A 23,027-nucleotide genomic window follows, 5' to 3' on the forward strand; every position below is an offset into this window, starting at 1 on the left:
TTATGGGCTGTGAGTTTGGGAGGTTAACCCACGTTTAAGAGATTTTCCTGGGCTTGCTTGGTGTTTTTTCTCTTTTTATAAGCTCATGTTTGTTTTTTTTAGTTTTATCTTTCAATATTTATTTAATTGGAGATTAAGCTGATCTATATTTTTTTTTATTTGTTTTCTATAGGATTTTAAGTAAGTCTAAAATGACTTGAGTTATCTTGGGTTTTTTTTGTCGTTCTTTGTAAAATTTACCCTTTTTAAAATAAATTTATTTATTTTATTTAAATTAAACTAATTAATTAAATATAAGCATGAGATGCTCACTTCATACTATTTGATTTGATTTTATTTTTGGGTCGTTGTTCTGAAGGCAAGTGCAACATCTTATGTTGTCATTGTGCAACCTTTCACAATGATATTAAAATCATCTCAGTAAGTTTTTTTTGATGGTAAGGGTCGTGTTCATAACAGAGTGACGATGAGTCTCTAACAAGTTTTTTCCCCCCTCTTGAGTATGATATTGGTAGCTCATATTTATAGTTAATTATTGCGAAATTTTTTTGTTCACTTTATTATTGGTAATGTAATTTTAATCTTATTATTAAATTAACCGAGCTTATATAATCCAATCAAATTAATGACTCAAGTCTTTGATTTTTTTTATTTCTTTAAAAATGCTGGTATTGTATGAATATTTTGTTTTTATATTAGAAAAATTTGACTCTCGATATAACACGGATCACCTATCTAGTACACAATAAACGAGGAGACTTTTTTTTTTTTTTCGTTTTGTTTTTGGACTCTTACAAAGTAAAATAAACAAAATTAAAAAAAAAAAATACAGCTAGCAGTTACAGCCCATATATTTGCAACTGGGCTAAAATCCACACAATATTCTTACTCAGGCCTCGTGGTCCATGACTAACCTAAAACATTTGCAAGAAGACTTTCGGGCCATGTGTCCCTTCGGCTTTGGGACGTCGTCACCTGTGACTTCCCTCTTGGATGGCCTGGCTTCCAAATCCAATTTGGTTTCTGCCTTTGCGTTAGCAGGCTTTGCTTTTCAACTTCCAACCGATCGACTTTTCCTTTGCTTTCTCCCCAATCTCATGGAAGGGACAGGTACCACGTAGCCTCTCTCCCTCTCGCTCGCGTAACCAAAAGCTTTCGCTCTAAAATTTAGTGTTGACTGATCGATTGATTGATTGCACTACTAACAACAATAATCGGATAAAGGTGAAAACAATTTATCCCAAAACCAAATCTACAGGGCGCCATGCAATGAGTTCGTTTAATCACATAGGAAGACTGCTGAGCGGCATTTCTCTAGTAGCCAAGGAAATTGCCAAACGCTCCAAAGCTCTCGAAAATGGAGATTTCGAAACCCTAATAGCCTCCACCGCTAAGAAAGCGATAGTCTCCGCCACCGACCTATCGGGCCTCACTAAAGGAAAAGTACGCGAGTTTTCGCCTCCCAGGCCCCATGGATCCGTCGCTTATTTCAACAATTCACCTGACTTGGCAGCAGAATCAACCCCAGCTGAATCGCAGCTGCCAATTGGCGACAACGGAAAGGAAAGCAGCGCCAGTGATGGTGTCGTGACTCCGGTTTCTTTTCAATACAAGATTTTAGAGGAGAAACGAATTTCAAAGGAGGAAATTAGTGATTTGGATAGAGATAATAAAGGCCATGCAGGTGCTGGAGAGGTGGCTGTGGCACCGGCGGAAACCGTGGTGGCGCCGCCAGTGGTGAAGAGGAGGAAGCCTCGGGAGAGGAGAGTTCCTTCCAGTCCGTTTACAAGAGCGCTTGGGTGAGTAGTTTTTTTTTTTTTTTTTTAATTATTATTATCGATTGAAATTCATACTTTTGTATCATTTGCTTTATATGTGTGTGTGTGTGTGTGTGTATAATTTGGCTGAGATTGAATTAATGCATATGCACACCAGTAAAGTTTATATATAACATTTTCCAATATATTTGGAAATCAAAACCTGATGATGTTATGTTAATTCACATATTGGCTCAATTTAGTAGAGGATAATAGAGCATTAGTCTTGATGATTCAACGAATTATAAGTTAATGACATGAATCATGGAGTATATGTTTAACTTATATCCTATAACTTCTAAAGGTTTGCTGGTCTAGGAGCCGGGCTTGCATGGGGAACAGTTCAGGAATCTGCAAAGAGACTTGTCTTTGGTACACCAAGTTCACAAGACAAACAATCTGCTTATTCTCCATTTTTGTCCGATAAGAATGCAGAACGCCTGGCTCTTGCATTATGCAGAATGCGTGGAGCTGCGCTCAAGATAGGACAAATGCTGAGCATACAGGACGAATCTCTTGTTCCTGCTCCGGTATGCTTAGTCTATTCACATATCTATTTCATTTGTTTATTTAGATATCAGGATGTCATGTTTGCGCACCTCAGGTGTATTTTCGAGGAGTCCTCATGGCTCTAAATTCTCAAAATTGTAAATTTTGCATTCCAACTTTTTATCTGAAGGTTTGAATTCATGAGTTATAGAAACTCATCTAAGGAGTAGCTATATGATTATGAGGTATCTTGAATTGGTACTCATAAATTAATAATAAAATGTCATCCCTTCCTTATCTTGGAGATGCTAACTTCTCTTCTATGGGAGACTGTCGTTTGCTGAGATTTCTGGCATTGCTGAAGAATATTTGCTTAAGCTGCAAAATAGAGCAGGAGTAATAGTATAATTGCTTTATTAAAGCTTTTTTGGCTCTTACTTTTACTGCATCGGCTTTAGAGAAGGTGTTTTTTGAAAAAAATAGAAAAGAAAAGAAACAACAGATCATCATTTGTCTTGACCATGGCCTCCAAACTGTTGACTTACTTTTTGTTGACGTATTTTTCCTTCAATTATATATTTGATTTCTTCTACCTTTTATAGATCTTGGCTGCTTTAGATATTGTACGTCAAGGTGCAGACGTGATGCCCAAGAGCCAACTGAATCAAGTTTTGGATGCCGAGTTGGGCGCTGACTGGTCAAAGAAGTTAACTAGTTTTGATTATGAACCAATTGCTGCTGCAAGTATAGGCCAGGTGAAGCATTCTAGCTACATATCTCATTTTTATGTTCATTCAATAGCAGTTGACTCCTGGCCCTGGCATTCCATTCATTTTTGCTTTGACCTTCATGTGTCTTTTCAAATTGAGACAGACCTGCTATTGTTTAGAAGTGTTTTTTAAACCAACCACGGGGGTGTTTAAGAGGGTGATAGCGGTTGTTTTTTGCTCGGAAATGCATCAAAATAATATGTTTTTATTTTTTTAAAAACAATTTTTAACATGAGCACACCAGAACGATCCGAAAACATAAAAAAATTAATTTCAATTAATTTTTTTTTTTCAAATTTTCATGAAACCCCATTTGGAATGTAATTCCAAACGGGGCATACAATGCCTTATATCCGGTTGGGCTGCTTTACACTGTTGTGCTACGCAAACAGTTCAGTACTTTGTTGTTTTCTCCAGCTTCAGTTTGATTTTCCAACTAAGATGTGAATATTCATTTAAATGTTATTATTTAAACTATTGGATTTCTATGTTCGTACTTATAATTATGTGAAACTTTTGAAGCATACAGCTTCAATTCTTATTCTCTATGAATTTTATTACCTCATAAGCTGATTTTGTCCTTTCTTCCCCACCTTTTCTCTAGTTTTTCCAGTTTACATTTCTGTTATTCATATTTGAAACGCTTGTCTCTAATTTATAGAATCCTTTTAGAAGCTTTTTTAAATATGTTATATGATATTGTTTTTATTTATATATCTTTCCCACATGCGTTTTCATGCTTCATACTCTTATTGTGGCTTAATTATTGTTAATGATTATAGGTGCACAAAGCGACAAAGGATGGTATGGAGGTTGCAATGAAAATTCAGTACCCTGGTGTTGCAGATAGTATTGAGAGCGACATTGAGAATGTGAAACTTCTTTTAGATTATACAAACCTGATTCCAAAAGGACTATTTCTTGACAGAGCTATAAAGGTATTTGTATTTTCCTGTGGATTTGCATTGCTGTATTAGGATTGCCACTACATGCTACCGAGTGGTTTTTAGTCCTTAATTTGTGAGATTCAAAATAGAGCCTGTCTTATGGTTGTTTGATCAGCTACCAATCGTGCCTTTTATCTTGTCTTTGGTCTATGCTTCGGTGCTATCCATCGCTCCTTGCTGCAAAAACTGGTTAATTATTGACTGTAGTTGTAAAGCTATGTTTTACTGTTGGGATTGGATGCTAATTTTCCTTTTGCCATTCTTTGAAGGTGGCAAAAGTAGAACTGTCTCGAGAATGTGACTATGAGTTGGAGGCCGCCAATCAGAAACAGTTCCGCAGTCTGCTATCTGATGCTGAGGGCTTTTATGTTCCATTGGTTGTGGATGATCTTTCATGTAAAAGAGTCTTAAGTACCGAGTTTGTTTCTGGTAATTGCTGAGTATTTTGTGTTACTTTCCTTGCTTAAATATGCTGGTCAAATTTAACCTTGAAAGCTAAGGTTATTAACAAATTTATCACACTGTAAATGTCCACTTGCGAGAGTTTCTGATGGTTTCATGCACATGAATGATTGGTCATTCTTCATGTCTTAGATTTATCATGCTTTTCACCTTTGAAAATCTTGTTTTATGACTTGCTACTCCATTTTTCTATCCTTTCTTTATCTAGAATATTACTTATGAATGTACATTTCAAGATACTCTTGGACTGCTGCTATAAAAGTACGACATTTGATGAGCAAAAGGTTCATGTAAAAATCTGATTTTTGGTTGAAGTGGTCATGACCATCAATTTTGATTTGCAATGGCATTGGAACCTTAACTTAAAATTTTTCTAGAAGCATGAATAAATTTAGCCCAAAGATAATCCTTTTATCACTTTTAACAATCTTCTAGCTGTATGATGATACTTAGCTTCTAATATGTATACAGAATTGACTAGCACAACTGATTCTTCTTAGTTCTTATAATGGTTTGTGTTAACATTAGCATATAACTATTCTTTGCTTTTCTTTTTTTTCAAAAAAGAAAGAAAAAAAGCTATGATAGCTTTCCTACAACATAATGTAAACTGTGCGTGCACTTGCGTGTGCGTGTGCACCCGTGTTTCTCTATAGATCATGAAACTTTGGTTTTGGTCATCTTTTAATACAATGTTTGTCCTTGCTACAGGAATTCCAATTGATAAAGTAGCATCACTGAACCAAGAAACTCGTAATTATGTTGGGAGAAAGTTGCTAGAACTCACATTGATGGAATTGTTCGTCTTCCGCTTCATGCAGGCAGGGCCCTGTTTTTACCTTACAAATTTTTTGAGTGCTTGCTTTTGATCTTTGTTATGACATGCGCTCTCTCCAAGCATGCAAATATCCTTGCATCTTTTTGGATCATTTCACATTGATCTGGTAGTCACCTTTACTTGTGTTGCACTTTTCTTATGCAGACTGATCCTAACTGGAGTAATTTCTTGTATGATGAGGCCACAAACACCATCAATCTCATTGACTTTGGAGCAGCTCGAGATTATCCTAAAAGATTTGTTGATGACTACTTAAGAATGGTAATCCTTTCGATTCTTGGACAAACAAGATTAGTTAAAAGAATAAATTATTAATTTAAAGCTAAAATTAAAAGAAGATACAATAGCCAATAATAGTGTAAAGAAATTAGAAAGATTAGATTATCTTAGTTTAGAATTACGAGATAACAGAAAATACAAGTTAAGTGAACGAAAAGTGTTTAATATAAAGTGCAATTTTTCAGATCTAGGCCTTAACATTATTTTCACACTAAAGAACACAAGCATCTAAACACAGTAGTAGATTCGATTATAAATCTAGGAGTAAAATTAGAAAAGAAAAAAAAGAAATTCACAGAAGAATTTAATCAATTTAAAAAAGAGTATAAAAATAAGTTTAAAGATTTAGCAGAAAATTTTGATTATATTAAAGAACAGCTAGTAGACCAAAACAGAGCTATATCTAATCTTAAGAATAACTTTAATTTAGAAAAACTCCCTACAACAGAGAAGTTAACTAGATTAATAGATAAAATAAATCAGAAGCCAAATGATATAGAGTTAGAATCTGAAATTTTTTTAAGAAACATAAAATCACCAACAGATAAGTTTAAAGATGAGATTAAGGCTATAGCCCTAAATATTAAAGAAATAGCACTTTCATGAGCGGAGTAGAAAACAGACCAGAATATCAAAGAGCTTTGCTATAAACAAAAATTTACAGGGACCCAGAAGGATTCACATCTTACGAGCCAACTTCTAAAGGAGATAAAATTCAGATTAAACAAAATTATACTATTCAGGCTTTAATATTAGAATTATCAGAATTACTAATCAAATTAGGAGCTAGAATTTCACTGTTAGAAAACAGAGTTGTTAATATTGAAAAAGAAGTAAAAAATAATAGTAAAGGTAAAGAAATAACAACTGATGATTCTGAATTACTAAACACTATCAAAAGACTAAAAACTAGGCTAAGTGAAACAGAAGAATCAGAAAGAACGTTAGCAGAAATCATTAAAAGTCAAGAAAGGAGATTAAAAGAAAAACAGGACATAGCTATATCAGAAACATCTACTGAGTTAGACAATTTTAAAATAGATTCTTCAGATAAAGGACCTAAAAAGATTAAAACCCAGCCAGCTTGGAATTTTATAGCAGTACAGCCTAAAGATAGCAAATATAAGATTATCCCAGGATTTACTTCAGACACAAAATGAGTAATTTTAGATCCTTCACAGGCACTAGTAGAACTATACAAGAAAATAGACACAACACTTCAGGGGCTAGTACAAGTAGTACAGGTGGTATAATAGATATATAATTTAGTAGAAATAGAACAAGAGAAGATGTTCAATTAGACGGAGTTGTAGATGTAGATCAAGATTATAATTCTTTTGTAAATCATAATCTATGAACCATGAGAGCTAGAGCTTTATATGGTTCACCAGGTACTTTTGCAATAAAAACAGGGTTTTATAAGCATAATAGAGAAGTAACAATAAGTTGCTGTGGTAATGACACAGTAAATGTCAATCTTATTTCGTCAGATGCAGGAAAAGAATTAAAAAGAGAAGAATATAACCTAATGCATCTAGGAATGATAACTATAGGAGTTAAAAGTATGGTTAGAAAACATATAGGAGCTAAGGTAATGATATGTATTTATGATGATAGATGGCAAGATCCATCAAGAGCTAGATTTGAATGAAAACAGAGGATTCTTATGTTGTAGTCCAGATTTCTTATTAGATATGAAAGACTTCACAGATCATATAAAAATAGGAATTCAGACTAAAGGATTTGAACAATTTAAAGGCAATAATTTATTACTGTTTATTGGATTCCTAGGAAAAATGGGAAGTAGTAATACTAGATACAGATTTGAGAGTTGATGATGTAGTAGGAATGTTAGGAAATAAAGGTTTAAAAATGATAAAACCAACCAAGTATAGTGCAGAAGATTTAGCCGGTTTAGAATGGAAATTAGATGATTTTATAAAAAGAGAGAGTATATTAGCACCACAGTCACCTTTAACCTATAAAAATAATAGAGGAGAAACTTCAGTAAGGTTTACAGACTATAGTAAGACACTAGCTAGAGATATAGATTCAGATCAAGAGACAGATATAGAAATGAATTTGGCTCATATTCATTTAGTAACAGATAGAATAGCTTTTCGTAAAGAATCAGGAATGACTAATTTAACTGAACAAGAATTAATGGAATTAGACGGACAGATATTTATAAACAAACAATTAACTGAAGAAGAGTATCTATATTATTATGAAGAAAGAAATCTAAGAATAAGAACTCACTGATACAATCAGTACAGTAACCGGAAGCTTAACGGTAGAATTAATGGATGAACAAGAAGTAAGTTCAGTAGATAATTCACCTTTCGATATAACAAGAACAGGCTCAGTAGTTTATTCAGCAGGAAATTTACCTAGACATAGAGTAGCCAATATTGTAAAAAGCCGACTCAAATAATTGTAGTGGAGCATCTTATTATTTTCGTTTGTTTGCGGTGGTTCTCAGCTTTTCATTACTCAAGTACCAAAAATAAGACATTTTTGTAGACATGCTTGGATTCTAATTTATCTTTAATGTTTTATGTGCTGAGGGCTTTGATCTGGATATTTGATCAGGTTGTAGCATGTGCAAATGGTGAAAGAGATGTTGTGATCGAGATGTCAAAGAGGCTTGGATTCCTCTCAGGAGAAGAATCAGAGGCAATGCTGGATGCTCATGTTCAGGCTGGTTTTATCGTGGGACTGCCATTCTCTAATCCTGGCGGGTATGACTTCCGATCCTCTAATATCACTCACAGTATTTCAAACCTTGGGGCAACAATGCTAAGGCACAGGCTCACTCCACCTCCAGATGAGGTATATAGCCTTCATAGAAAGCTTTCAGGTGCTTTCTTGGCTTGCATCAAGATTGGAGCCGTTGTACCATGTAGGGAACTATTACTCGAAATCTACAAGGATTATCAGTTTGGTGAAGATGGTGAGAACCAGATGCTCAGTGGCTCAATTTCTTGATAAATTTTTGACATTTGTTAATTTAATTTTGTTTTTTTACTTAATAAAGTGTGGGATGAGAACGTCTATCCCAAGCAAGCAAGAATATTTTTGTTGCCTTTACAATCAGAATGAGGGGTTTCTGTTTAGGATTTTGATGATTAGAGGGCTGTACTTTGCCCTTATGAGATAAAGTTGAATTACCCCGAGGCTACATGCTACTCATCATTTGTACTTCATTCTTTTATGTACGAGAGAAACACATATATATATATAGGGAACCTATTGATTTAGCATTTTAAAAGCTTATAGAGCGCTAAAAGAATATACCAGCTAGATAGCTATTTGAAAAATTGCTGTTAAATGTTAATTGTAAAACCTTTTTTGCCTGATTTTTTTTTATCATGTTTAAAAAATTAATTTATATTGGAGTTGCTATGATATAATATAATTTACTTTTTTAATATTAAAAGGATAATATATTAAATTAATTAGAATTGAAGCATAAATCTCATATATAGTTGTAAAATCTATATAGCATCCCTTCATTGATCACATTGGCCAAAGACGAATTATCAGTTGCATTCGCAAATGGAATATGACTGATCAAAGATAGAGATAGTACTGACCAGTCATCCACGTCCATGTCCAGAATATTCCAGCACTACTCAACACCGCTGCGAGCAGCAAGTCCTCATACTAGCCTCTTAATAGCTAGCCAGACAGAGACTAAGTAAGTCTTTACTAATTACCAAACCGTATCATCCCTGAAATCCACCCTTGATCTCTTAAACAATAACTTGGTCTTCTTTTTCCTATGATTCTTCAGATGCTTGCTCTCCTTCTTCATCTTCTGCTTTAAGGCAAGAGAAACATTGCGCTTACACTCATCCGCATCATATAACAGCTCCCAACCCATCAAAAAACAGAGATAAGCATCCACAGTTGCTAACTTCACCTGCTCATGATATTCGTAATACATACAGTAAGGAGTATTACTAGACCACTCCGCTTTCTCCTCAGGCCTCACAACATCCATGTGTTTTCCTAGCAATGCCTTAGCCATCTTATCCAAGTCAAACTTGCTCAGATTCAGATCTAACAACTCTTGCCCTATCTTCTTCACAGCTAGCTCATGGACATCTATCACTTTCTCAAACTTAATCTCAAACTCCTTCTCTAACTGTTTAGCCACCGGCTTTATGTTAACACCTACAGCTATGACTTTAGGATTGGAGAAGAAGTCTCGGAGAGACTTACAGGTGTAGTAACACTCAGGGTGCGGGAGGTGGTAGATGAGACAGTGAGAGCCGACGCAGAGCTGCAGGATGTTGTACGGACTGTAATTCTCGGAGCTTTTACTGCCGGAAATGCACTGCTTATCGGTGGAGACACCGACAATGAGAGATTTCTTGGAGGAGGAGGAAGCAGAGTCGTTGTTGGTTTTGGAGACATGTTTGATCCACTTGCTGACAGTGAGGTCGCAGCCGGAGATGACGGTGAGGATGCGGTGGTTCTCGACGTGGACGTTGTAGCCGTTGTAATGGCAGTAAGGGTCTTTGAGCGATTCCTTGATCATTTCAACAGTGATTTCCATTTTTTTGGTATTTGAGAGAGAGAGGTGAAGGAGGAGGTTGTTATTTTCTGTTGCCAAAGGCGTGAGGGAATGAGAAACCTGAATGCAGGTAGTTTTATAGGGAGTATCTTGAGGGGCCCACAAATTTCTTGCTTCCCAAGCAAGAAGGAAATGGGTGCAGTGTCTGTAGCTATAGATCGAGAGAGAGCTCTTCTCGTTTCAAATTGGTTGGAGTATTAGGGACTTAGATATGCTAATGACAGGCCATGGAGATTTACGAAATTGGGTTTCATTTTGTACCCTAAAAGGGAAAATAATTTTTTTTTTTTAATGCAAGAAAAGGGAAAATAAATGTTTCTAATTGAAATTAACATTCACAACCAATGCCATACTTTAATTAACCACCCGCTTTGTCAACTAATTATATAAAAAACAATACTTTTAGATAAATTCAAAGAAAACTTCAAAGAATTAATGTGCTTTAGATTAAGTCATTGAATATTGTTGTCAAAATTGGACTTTGCGCACACCCATGCTAAATCAAAATTTATCTATATATTAGACCAGTGAGCAGTGATATTTAGTTTATAATAATAAGACATGCTAAACATAATTTTTTTTAAAAGAAAACCTAGAGTTTATACAAGTTTAAATCTATAAACATGTAAAAACATAATTAATAATAAATATGATTTTAACATAAAAATAATAATAGAATATTAGTATGCATACTAAGTATATGATGTGAAACTCATAATTAGGTGATCGTGCAACCCATTATAAGATTCACAACAAATCCCAAGAAAGTCGGATAATCAGGTTTGGTTGAACTTTGACCCAAAGTTAACTTGTAACTAAGAACTAGAGGTATTGGATGATTGCGAATGACGCCATATGGTCAATTATACCTGGATAAGTCGGATTTACTCCTTGTCCTAACAAAGAAGAAGAAGTTTGCTCAAGAAAAACTGAATTTTATTAATGTCTAAAAGTTGTCCAAATTTAAAACACATTGTTCTCTCTCGATGAATTAACAACCTACTATATATCGTTAAAAATGTACATATGTCTAGTTTCCAATCCAATTGGAATCACATAAAAATTCTTCCTGAAGTTGAATATATGACTTGAAAAGTACATAAAGGTTCGAACTGATATTTTTGAACCTTTTTAACCCAACTCTCTTGAGTTAGCTCATCGAACTCCTTTTGAATCTACTTTATTTTAAGCCTTAGAATAGACCTAATAGACACTCCTAATGGATCATTTGATGTCATATCCAAGATTGCATCATTTTCATTTAATAGCACCTTAGAATGGGGTAGCCTTAAAGTTAAGGGCAAGGTTCAAACAAGAAAAGATTTAGGTATTTATGGTGGATACCTAGGCACTTAGAGATGAGGAAGGGCATAGCAAGCCTCTGATCTTAAATGAAATTGTATGATCATTTCTGTAAACCCCCAGATAAAAATATTAAAAAAACAACATAATAAAAACAACAACAAAATTAGTAATATGATGGATGAAACAAAATTTAAAATAAAGTCTTTTGGGATTGGAGAGACTTAAAAGTTCATAAAAAAATGAATCATAGGACAAAGGGAAAACATGGAAAAAATAAAAGGGGGCCAAAATAAGATTATAAAAAGATGTGGGGTTAAAGTAAAATAAAGAAGAATTATATTCATTAAAGTCTTCTTAATATGATTTTGGTGAAGTGCCTTGCTGTAATCATTTTAATCCAAATATTCTTTTTTTTTTTCAAAACTCTAAAACAAATCGCAAATTAATTTTTATGGGTTATTGTTAACCCTAATAAATTAATTTCCATGAGTTATTTGAGTTTAGGGTTGAATAACATTTTTGAAGCATCATTTATTTCTAATTATGAGAAAATATCAAAGTAGTTTTATCATTTTATTTTTAACACAGAAGAAAGTGTTAAGTGAGATGTTTTCAATGTGATAGTCTTATAATATGTGTATAATAAAGACATTTAATTTATTGCTAATCCTACAGTTCTACTAATTATTCTTAGCCTTTTATTTGTCAAATTACCTATTTAATCATTAGTTTTGTACTTCTGTTTAATATTTTTAGTTATGAATTTCTCATTTTAAATGCTTTTCATAAAATCATGTTGAAGGAAAGTGCAACTTTAAAACATCAAGCTTCAGTATGGAAAGTAAGTGATAAAAATGCAAGTACATACTCTTTATCTCCACTTTTTTTCTTCCTAGTGGTATTTTAATGTAGGGTTGTGTTTGTTTTACACAACTTTGATCTAGCTTCTTTCTTTTAGGTTATAATATAAGCTATTCGTACTCAAATATAACAGAGGATGAAAGAAACAAGATCATGCTTTCTCAGTCTTGACAAAATCATGATTAAGAATGCGAGGTAAATTTACCATTATTGTTGTTGATTTTATAATTTATTGTTTTTGATTGATTCTATTTCTACACTCAATCTCTCTCTATGCACTAGTAGAAAACTTATATTTGGTATTAATTTGTCCAAGAAAATTATTTTTTTATTGGATGTGTAACAATAAGTTTTAGTTTTTATGACATGCTAAATATATTAGATCATGTTCAACTTTAATAAAAGCTCTTATATGCAGTTAATTTGTTCATTCCTAACAAAGTTTGGAAATCACTTAGTTTTATGTTCTTATAGCTTTAAAAATCACAAATGAGGAGAAGACTCCCAAAGTAACGATGTCGTGTTTATGATTAAATAACATAATTTGTTGTTGATAGTGTTGTGCTCCATGATTTTTAAGTAGATGAGTTGCAAAAGATGAAGCCAGATGGGTTTGCATGAAAAAAGAATATAAGTTATAAAAAAAGAATGAACAAAATCTAGAATAAATAAAGTATAAGAAATAAAGTGTAGTGACATTTAAAAGGAATATGTAAAAAAGAAAGGTCTTAAATTATTTGTAAAGATATACGAGAAACCAAGTAAAATGAGAAAGTCTTTTGAATGAACTTCTAATAATGAGAAAGTTATGTATTTTTCTATCGTAAACACATGCTACACACACACACACACACACACACAAAACTCAATAAAGGTATCATTTACTAAATATATTTTAAAAAATTAGGAATAATAAATTAATTTAATCATAACAACTAAGTCTTTAAAGTTTATTAATTGCTAAAAACAACTATCATTAATTATGATTTTAAATCAAGATCAACCCAATCAAGTCAATGACCCAAGTCTTGAATTTTTCTTGCTTCTTTAAAAACTATAAAGTCACATGAGCATCTTTTTTATGTTAGAAAAAATTTGGCTTGGTATGTGATGTAGTATCACACCTGATATCGCGACGAATTAAAGCCGTCTTTCCTAGGAATAGGAAAGGTTGTTTGTGTTTAGAGGGGGGGGGGGAGTTCTCATGTTAAAAAGAAATCACCACCTAATATTATACTCACCAAGTAAGGGACTAGTTATGCTAAATGAAAGATACTATCACCCTAAAACATCTTACATGAGATAAGCTGCATTGCTACTTTTGTCTTCTATTCCTAACAGTCTGTTATGCTTAATGTATCAGTATTCTAAATAACTGGGTGATAGTGAGTCCACTACTATGAATTAAACTTTGGATGAATATGTGGGCTCAAGTTTAACCATTCTAAGGCATGATTTATCTTTTTCACCCCAACTTATTATCCTTCGATAATAATCAGTGAATTGACATGTTTATAATTGGTGAACCTTGATCATTACCTATAATCATTAATTTATCAAATCATGCCAATGAATAATCATTGGGGTTATGCTAGCCTCATTGAACCCAACCTAAATTCTAGGAAAGGTCCATGAATAATACTTTATTAAGATTCATTTAAAATATAGTATCCACGATTTACTCACAATATTTACTGAATGAATGAATATTGAATGCCTCAATCTTATCCAAGTAGTGACCATAATGAGTTCATTTACTTGGAATAAAATCTAGTGATACGAGGATCCTTTATGGATTAAGTCTTGACAATTACCCTTTTAAGGTTCATTTTCCTTTATCAATCACCTCTTTTCATTTCAATTTTAGTTGGTTACCCTTCATTAATGTTTGTATTAGTGCTATAACTTGTGTATTTACCTTCACCGTAAGTGAATAAATTTTTGGATTCTTATAAATATGTGAGAAATTATTAAAGAGGCTAATACACTAAATTTATTTGGTGAATATTGGACTTAGATATTTCTATGACTTATTTTCATTTAAAATCAAAAGAACATGCTACTCTTTTTAATATTCAAAGTAATGGCCCATGCTAATTCCATTTACCCTAAATATCAAGAGTGAATAGTAAGATATAATTTGTGAGAATAAAAAGGGTGGATTTTTTAAAGATTGAAATGTTGGCCCAATAAACCTTTTAACATAAACCAAATCCTTAATAGGTTTTATAAATATGTTATAAAACTCAAGCAAATATATGTTGGAATGAGGATTGATTTTGTATCATTTGGAACTAAAGAGCATCCCAGTACATAGTGTTGAATAGATCATTGTTCATTCACAAAAAAATACATGTTGCAATGCTGATCAAGAATATGAGAGAAAACAAGATGCAAAATTAAAAGTGCATTCAACTCAAATATCAATTCAATGAGCATTGCTTAATACTAAAATATCATCATAAACACATCAAAATCAATAATAAAACAAGATGCAAAATTAAGGGACTTGGCCAACATCATTTAAATACAAATATCAATCCCATAAAACTATTTAATCCCAAAATTATCATCACAAAACACATCAAAATCATTAATAAAGCAAGATAATTATTCAATGGATATTTAGGTTTTGAAATAAACCTTTAAGAAGTGGAAGAGAAGGATCAAAGGGGGCTGGAATAGTGAAGAAGAAGCCAACGGCAGGCATCGCGGACACAGGATTTCTAATGCAAGTAGAAGAGTCCTCGGTTTAAACAGGACTGCAGGTGAAGAAAACTTTTTATTATGAAAATGAAGATTTTACTGAAAACAAGAAAACAGAAGATAGAAAAGAATGAACAGCAGAGCAGCCAGTAGGAAAAGGGCTAAAGAAATTGCATGTGAACACTGCTGAAACATCAAAATCGACAATTGTAGTTTATTTTAAGACCTGGGTGATTTCCTGAAGGGTGGATAGGTTGAGTACAATTTCTTCGACAATTGTAGTTTATTTTATGACCTGGGTGATTTCCTGATGAAGGGTGGATAGGTTGAGTATAATTTCTTCTCTTTATTTTTGGCAGGTGCGAAGCACTTTAGCTTCACCATCAGCTGATCATAGTGATACCTGGAAACAATGCAAACAAAATCATGCACGCTGTAATTCATCACAGATCCAATTTTTGAAAGGAAATTTATTTTGCTTGGTATTTGAATCTCTGGATCAATATTCAGTTTGAACTAGAACATATGATTCATATATATAGTGGTCTGTCCTTTCTCTGTTATGGAACAGACTTCAGGAATCAAATGCTGGATGCCATAAAAGTTTTCTTCAACATCCCATCAAAATGGTTTGTTCATAATTCTTGTTTTGCTCATTGCCAATTGAGAAACAAGAAACATGGTTCGCTGATAATTCTCCCCGTATAGGGATGATAGAATAGATATTCATATGTGATCTGTTTGTCCCTTGTTCTTTTCAAAGAATAGGACGAATTATTTCGCGTCAAAAGTAACGCTAGAATCTTAGAAAGTTTTGGTGCACGCACAAGATGCTTGCGTGCGTCCATGTACAGAACTTCAAAACTTGCACTAATTAAATTTCCACCGTGCAGATGATTGCACAATATGTTGGAGACTGGTGTTTTGAACGAGAAGTTGCTAAAATTGTTGGCTGTCCATACCCTTTTGACAACACCTGCCATAATCTCGAACCCTTGTGAGTGATAACCTATCCGTTGGCTTTCATGGCTTCCTCTTCTTTCATTCCCTTATTGTCTCATGTAGAACTTGACAGATTTGTTTGTGGTTGGCTGAGTGAATGCCGTGAATAGCGTCATTCTCTCTTTATCCGTTGTATTTTACTGTCCCAGTAGAGCATAAAAGTACGCTGGGCTTAAAATTGAAATGAATAATTATTCTTTTTTCCTACCAATGTACCCAGCAATTAAACACCAAGAATTGCAGGAAATTCAATCCAATCACAGTTTTAAATTCTGTTCATTGTATGAGGAAATGCTTTTTTGTCAGAATTACGAGTCTACATTGTTTACATATATTTTGGCTTGAGATCATTGAATTTGAATTAAGATGGGTAAAATGACGACATTTCTGCTGCCAAGAACACGTTAAATAATTTGTTTTGCCCTGGTTGTCACCATGTATCCCACAGGTGATGTGCTTCAAGTCATGTGAATGGTAATAGCAAGTTTATATCATCGTACAGTTTCTTCTCTTTCTGTATAATTCGTGCACCATTTTTGCTGAGTTTCAACTGTCGAAAACTAAAATTAGCATCTCCCTCTGCAGTGGTGTGGTTTCAAACATAACGTTCTCCCAGTCTACAAGGTTAACTTTTACCCCCATTAAACCTGCTCATCGTATTCTTGGTGTCGTTATGTTCTATAAGCACCATGGGTTTAGGTTTGACCGGTGACAACTATCTTCCAAGGACATATTAATGAAGAACACTGGTAGATCTGTTTGCTGGCAGCCATGCGAATCCTTTGGCTCTAGATTAAGGGCGTTGGACCTAAAATGCTCAAGGTTTTTCCTTGTAAACAAATGCAATGGTTGTTTCTGTTCTGAAAAAGAACGGGGGGCATACACCTAGCATAAAAAAGCTACCAATCCTGAAGAATCAAACTGTCTTCTCTCTGTAAGCAAATAACAAGTAAAACAGGCTCCAGCAGTATCATCACGCAAGGCTCTAGATAACCTCATACATTTTATTTTTCCTTTTAGATACACAATGTAACATGATCTCAATCTCAGTGCTGTTCCCACCCAAATCAAATAATTGTTACAGCACAATCAAGAGGATAAGGAATGAAAGCACAAGTGGATACTAAAGAATATGCGGGAGGAAAACATGGGAAATAAAAAGAAGAAGAAGAAGCTGGAGTCATATCACTTAGAATAACAGTTGGATAACTAACAACCTGTCATGTGATTGTGTTAGTTAGTTGTTAGAACTGTTAACAGTTAGGAGTTTGTTAGAATGACAGTTGCTTTTTGACGGGAATCTCATTGTATATAGTGCAGGCAATTGTAATGTAATACTCAAGAAATAACACCAGAAAGTTCTGCTATGTGCAGATTCAATATCTCCCTCTTTTCTTCTCTTTTCCCCTCTCAATTTCTCAAAATCTTCTCTTGTTAGTTCACGAGCTAACAATTTGGTATCAGAGCTGCCAAAGATCCACCCTCAATCTTGATTAAACACTCTATCATTAACCATGGTAGAAAACAATAAGGTCAGAGCCTTGGAAGAACAAAGAAAGAAATTGGAAGAGCAAGTGCAGTGAATACACGAGGAATTGCAGAATATGCATGATGAATTCATGCAAATGGAAGAATGCACTCAGAAATAATAAGAGGAACAACATAGAAATAATGATCAATTCAATGCACGGTTGGATTCGATCATGGCAACATTACAGACCATTCTTAAAAATCAAGAAGATGAGAAGTTTAATGGCAGGAACAATCCAGTATCTGATGGAATTCTTCCAAATCCAAGGAGTAACATAAGAATGGAAGAGATGGATTCTCAATAAGAAAACAAGATGGGATATAATATGGCTCTTCCTAGAATGGAGTTAACATCATTTCATGGAGAGAACTTTAGAGGTTGGCTTAGGACATGTAGGAGGTATTTTAAGTTACACCTCACTCTAGTTTTCCGATAGGTTGAGATTGCGTCCATATACTTGGAAGGAAGGGCATATATTTGGTTTGACAACTTTGTTTTAAGTAATAGAGATGTAGGCAGATGGTATGAGTTCAAAAAAGGAATTTGTATGAGGTTTGGAAATATAAGAGTAGTAGAAGAATTCACTTAATTAACCCTAGAAAGAGGAATGGAGGAATGCATAGAGAAGTTTGAAGAACTCAAATCTCTTATGATTATTACGAACCCTATTTTGCTAAAATTTTACTATATATCTAGTTTAATCAGTGGTTTCAAGGAAGATTTTAAACCAATATTAAAGATCTTAAAACCAATCACTTTGATGCAAACCTTCGAACAAGCTAATGATAAGAGCAATCAAGTTTAGCCACGCGAACAAGCTAATGATAAGAGCAATCAAGTTTAGCCACGCAAAGTAGATTGGTTAGCAGATCAATTGCTCTATTTGATATAAGTAAATAGAAAGAAAATCAACCTTAAAAACCTTATAATCTAGTTATAAATGACACATCTCAAAGCCTAAAACAACATCCTAAGACAATGAGCAAATAAAACGACTGAGGCAACACTATAAATATGGAGTAAAATACAATTCAAGCCAGTGGTTAAACAAAAAAGGAATTCATATGATTGAAAGCAATGGAGAAGATGCGAAGGAGTTTGTGGAAGCCAAGGAAGAGGGTAATACTAAAGTTAATGTAGAGAAAGAAAATGCAAGTGAAGAGTATGGTTTTTTTTTGCAAAAAGCTATGCCCATAATACAATAAGAATAAAATAAAGCTATTAGGGAATAGAATTGGTGATCTTGATTAACAATGAAAGAACCCATAATTTTATAGATGAGGTAATCTTTATATAGAAATCAAGGTTGTGGTCAGGAAAACTATTGCATTGGTTGCGATTGTGGCTAATGATAATGTTATGAAGTGCAATACTTATTGTCCAAAGTTCATATAGTTTATGCAAGGGTATGAGTTCTTTGCTGATTTGAGTTTGTTAAAGTTAGGAAAATATGACATGGTTTCGGGTGTGGATTGGTTAAGAAGACACTCTCCTGTTTTATTTGACTTTATTAAGATGAGAATCTCATTCAAGGAAGATGATAGAATAATATAGCTTAAAGAAATAGTTGATAAGGCTACATTATATTTAATTACAACTAAAAAGGTTCATAAGGATTTAAAGGAAGATATTTTTGGTTTTTGTGGTAAAATTAGTTTCTATCACTACCGCTGCGGAGATTACTTCAAATACTAAGAATGCAAATGTTAAAGCACTTTTAGAGGAGTTTAAGATTGCATTTAAAGAACCAATGCATTTACCACTAATAAGGAAGTTAGATCATAGAATTCCTCTTGTACGTGGTGCAAAACCTACTAATGTCACAGACATTATGGGAGTTCCTTCATTTTCAAAAAAGAGAATGAGAAGTTGGTGAAGGATATGTTATTTAATGGAGTCATTAGGTAGAGTTGTAGCCATTTTGCATCACCAGTTTTTTTAGTTAAAAAATGACAGTACATGAAATTTTTATGTATACTATAGATAGTTAAATAACTTTACTATCAAGAATAAATTCTCAATTCCTCTCATAAAGAAGTTAATGGTTGAACTAAATGAATTTAAGTTCTTTTCAAAACTAGATTGAAGGTTAGGTTATCATTAAGTGAGGATAAATGTGGAAGATAAAGAGAAGACTTCCTTTAGAACACACAATGGGCATTACGAATTCAAGGTAATGCCATTTGACTTGACTTAATGAATAGTGTGTTAGAGCTTTACTTAAAAAATTTTGTGTTAGTTTTTGATGACATATTGATATATAATTCTTCTACAAGAAAATCAAAAAATACAAACAAAAATACCGAGGCAATATTTTCGTTGGTAAATTTTAGAGGGATTTTACCAACGAAAATATTCCCTTGGTATATATCGAGGGAAATAAAAATTTAAACAAAGCAAAAAAAAATGATGACATGTCATTTTTTACCGACAAAATTTTTTCCGTCGGTAATTCCGTTGGTAAACTGTGAACACTGTTCATCATATCAATTACAAAGAAAATTACCGACGGATTTTTCCGTCGGTATTTTCCAGAGAGCTTCAAAACAGTTCACCTTCCAATTACACTGTTAATTGTTGTTCTTTATGAACAAAATCACCGACGGATTGAAAATTCATCGGTGTTATTTGGCGGCTTTCTGAAAAAATTCAATTGATTTAAAATTTTCACTTAAATATTACAAACGGAATCACCGACGGATTGAAAAATCATCGGTAATTTTTAGCGGTTTCTGAAAACTTTTTATGAAATTAAAAATTTTAATTAAATATTACCGATGAAATTATCAATGAAATAATTAAAAAATATTAATATTCAATTATCCGTCGGTAACGCGCCCCAGTAAAAAACCTGAATTCGCTTATTTTACAAGAGACAGACTCATTATTTCTTCTTCTTCTTCTTCTTCTTCTTCTTCACTATATGTAAAAAACATCAACATCTATTTCTTTCTCTTCTTTTCTCTCCTCATCTCCTTCTCTTTTCCTCCATGCTCGGGTATGTCTTCTTCTTTTATCCTCTTAGTATTTTTTTTTTTAATTAATATGCTTTACAATTTTTTTTTTCCTTATTTTTTTCATGATTTTTTTCACTATATATTTTTTTTTATTTTATTTTTAATTGATTTTGTTCTTAATAATTGTATAAATTTTGTTGTGAGATTTTTTTTCATATGAGATCAATTTTTAGTTGATTTATTTATAGGATTTTAAATTTTTAGCAATTGCAACTTCATTTTTTTCATATGAATTTTTTTAGTTGAATTAATTTTTTTTTATTTATTTGTTGCAAATTTGTTTGAGTTGATTTTCTTATTCTTTTTTCCAAGCATTTTGAGTATATATTATACAATGTTGATTTATGTTAATTTAATTATTTTATAATTTTATAAAATGAATTTTTTTTTAAATAATTATCGACAGAAATTTCTCCATCGGTAAATCCATCAGTAAATCCGTTGGTAATAAAAAAATATTTTTACCGACACGTCTGTTCCGCTAGTAAATCCGTCGGTAATAATATTTTTTTTATTACCAATGAATTTACCGAAAGATAAAAAATTACCGATGAAAGATTCACCGACAGAGAATTTTCGTTGGTGATTTCATCGGTAAATTAATTATCGATGAAATATGTGTCTTACGCCGATGAAAAATTTTCATTGGTAAAACTGTTAAATCTTGTAGTGGGAGTTGCATATCAACCCTTTTAGAACTAAGTCAATGATATTAAGAAGTAACCAATTATATGTTAAATAGTCCAAGTGATCACTATTTAAAGAAAATGTAGAATATCTATGTCATAATATCTCTTCTGAAGGGGTGAGAACTGACCTTAGAAAGACTGAAGATATGATATCCAAGTTTGTTTCATATATTTGAAAGAATTAAAAGGATTCCTTTAATAAATAGGTTGTTAAAGAAAATTCATTAGAGAGTATGGTATCATCAATAATCCACTCACTGAATTATTTAAAAAGAACAACTTCAAATGGAATAAAAAAGCACAAGATTGAAGAAAGCATTATGTAAAGCTCTAATGTTAGCTTTACTTGGTTATCATAAAGTTTTTATGCTTGAAACTGATGTTTGTGTTGTATAATTAAGAGTTGTGTTTAGTCAGGAGGAAAGGCCTTTATGTTTTATTAGTAAAGGCTTAAGTCCTTAGCATATAGGATTATCCATATATGAAAAACAATTCATGACTATTCTAATGATAATTAATATATGGAGACACTATTTAGAACATGATTAGTTCATTATAAATATTGATCATGAAAGTCTATAATACCTATTGAAACGGAGGATACACATACCCTTACAAAGAAAAGGCTTAATTAAGTTTTTTGTTTTGAGATATATTATATGGCATAAGAGAGAGAAAAAAAATCTAGTTGTAGATGCCTTATCAAGGAATGATGATTTGCTTAATAGTTTAATTGCCGAGAAGGAATCAAGACATGAAGAGCATAGTAATATTTATACTATGATAAAAGTTGTACCAATATGGTATGGAGAAATTAACAAGTCAAATGAATTGGATCCTAAGCTAAACAATGTGGTAGCTGAGAGATTATTGAATATGAACAGTTGGCTAAAATTTACTTTGTCAAATAAAGTGTTAAGGTATAAGAACATGACTTTTATTAGCAACAATAAAATGTTAAGGAATAGATTGGTAAATATTGCTCATGAATCTAATATACGAGGTCATGTTGGAGTTCAATATTCCTACCAGAGGCTGAAGGTTTGTTTTATTTATCAACCATGAAAAAGTTAGTGAAACAAATAGTGGAGGAATATGATATGTATAAAAGATAAAAGTTGGAGAGAGTGGTATACCATGAATTGTTATAGCCTTTACCCTTATCAGGTGGCACATGGAAGAATATCACAATGGACTTCATTGAATCACTACCAAAATCTGAGGGAAAAGACATTATTATGGTACTAATGGATCAATTCATGAAGTATGCTCATTTTATTGTATTAACATATCTATTTTCTACTCAAGATATTGCTCAGACATTCTTGGATCACTTTTATAGATTTCATGGATTATTAACCTCAATTATGTTTGATAGAGACAAGATATTCACAAGTTTGTTATGAAAAGAATTGTTTAAAAAGCTTAGGGTTAAGTTACTTATGAGTTCTGCATATCACCCTCAAACATATAAACAGACTGAAAGATTTAACCAATGCTTAGAAACCTACGTAAGATTTATAGTGACGTACTATCCTAATAACGGGTATTTGTGGTTGTCAATGACTTAATAGTGGTACATACCAGTTATCATTCCCCTCATATAGATACTCTACTCTTAATAAAGAGATTGTGACACAAAAGGTTTCTCTAGTAGTTGTTGTGGAAGAAATACTTCAAGTTAGGGTGAGCATGGATCAATTTCTTCATAAACAATTAGAAATAGCAAGGC

The 23,027-nt window shown here is 32.9% G+C and overlaps 1 protein-coding gene across 1 annotated transcript; it reads left to right on the forward strand.

The window, feature by feature from the left end:
• The first annotated feature begins 1,033 nt into the window (after positions 1-1,033).
• Positions 1,034-8,865, forward strand: LOC118044474 (protein ABC transporter 1, mitochondrial). Its single transcript, XM_035052759.2, has 8 exons — positions 1,034-1,799; positions 2,122-2,347; positions 2,909-3,061; positions 3,859-4,014; positions 4,293-4,452; positions 5,197-5,306; positions 5,468-5,584; positions 8,195-8,865. The coding sequence occupies exons 1-8, from the start codon at positions 1,270-1,272 to the stop codon at positions 8,588-8,590; spliced, it is 1,848 nt and encodes a 615-aa protein (XP_034908650.1). The 5' UTR covers positions 1,034-1,269; the 3' UTR covers positions 8,591-8,865.
• Positions 8,866-23,027: the final 14,162 nt, after the last annotated feature.

This window comes from Populus alba, chromosome 2 (genome assembly GCF_005239225.2).
Source record: "Populus alba chromosome 2, ASM523922v2, whole genome shotgun sequence".
NCBI classification, from domain to species: Eukaryota; Viridiplantae; Streptophyta; class Magnoliopsida; order Malpighiales; family Salicaceae; genus Populus; species Populus alba.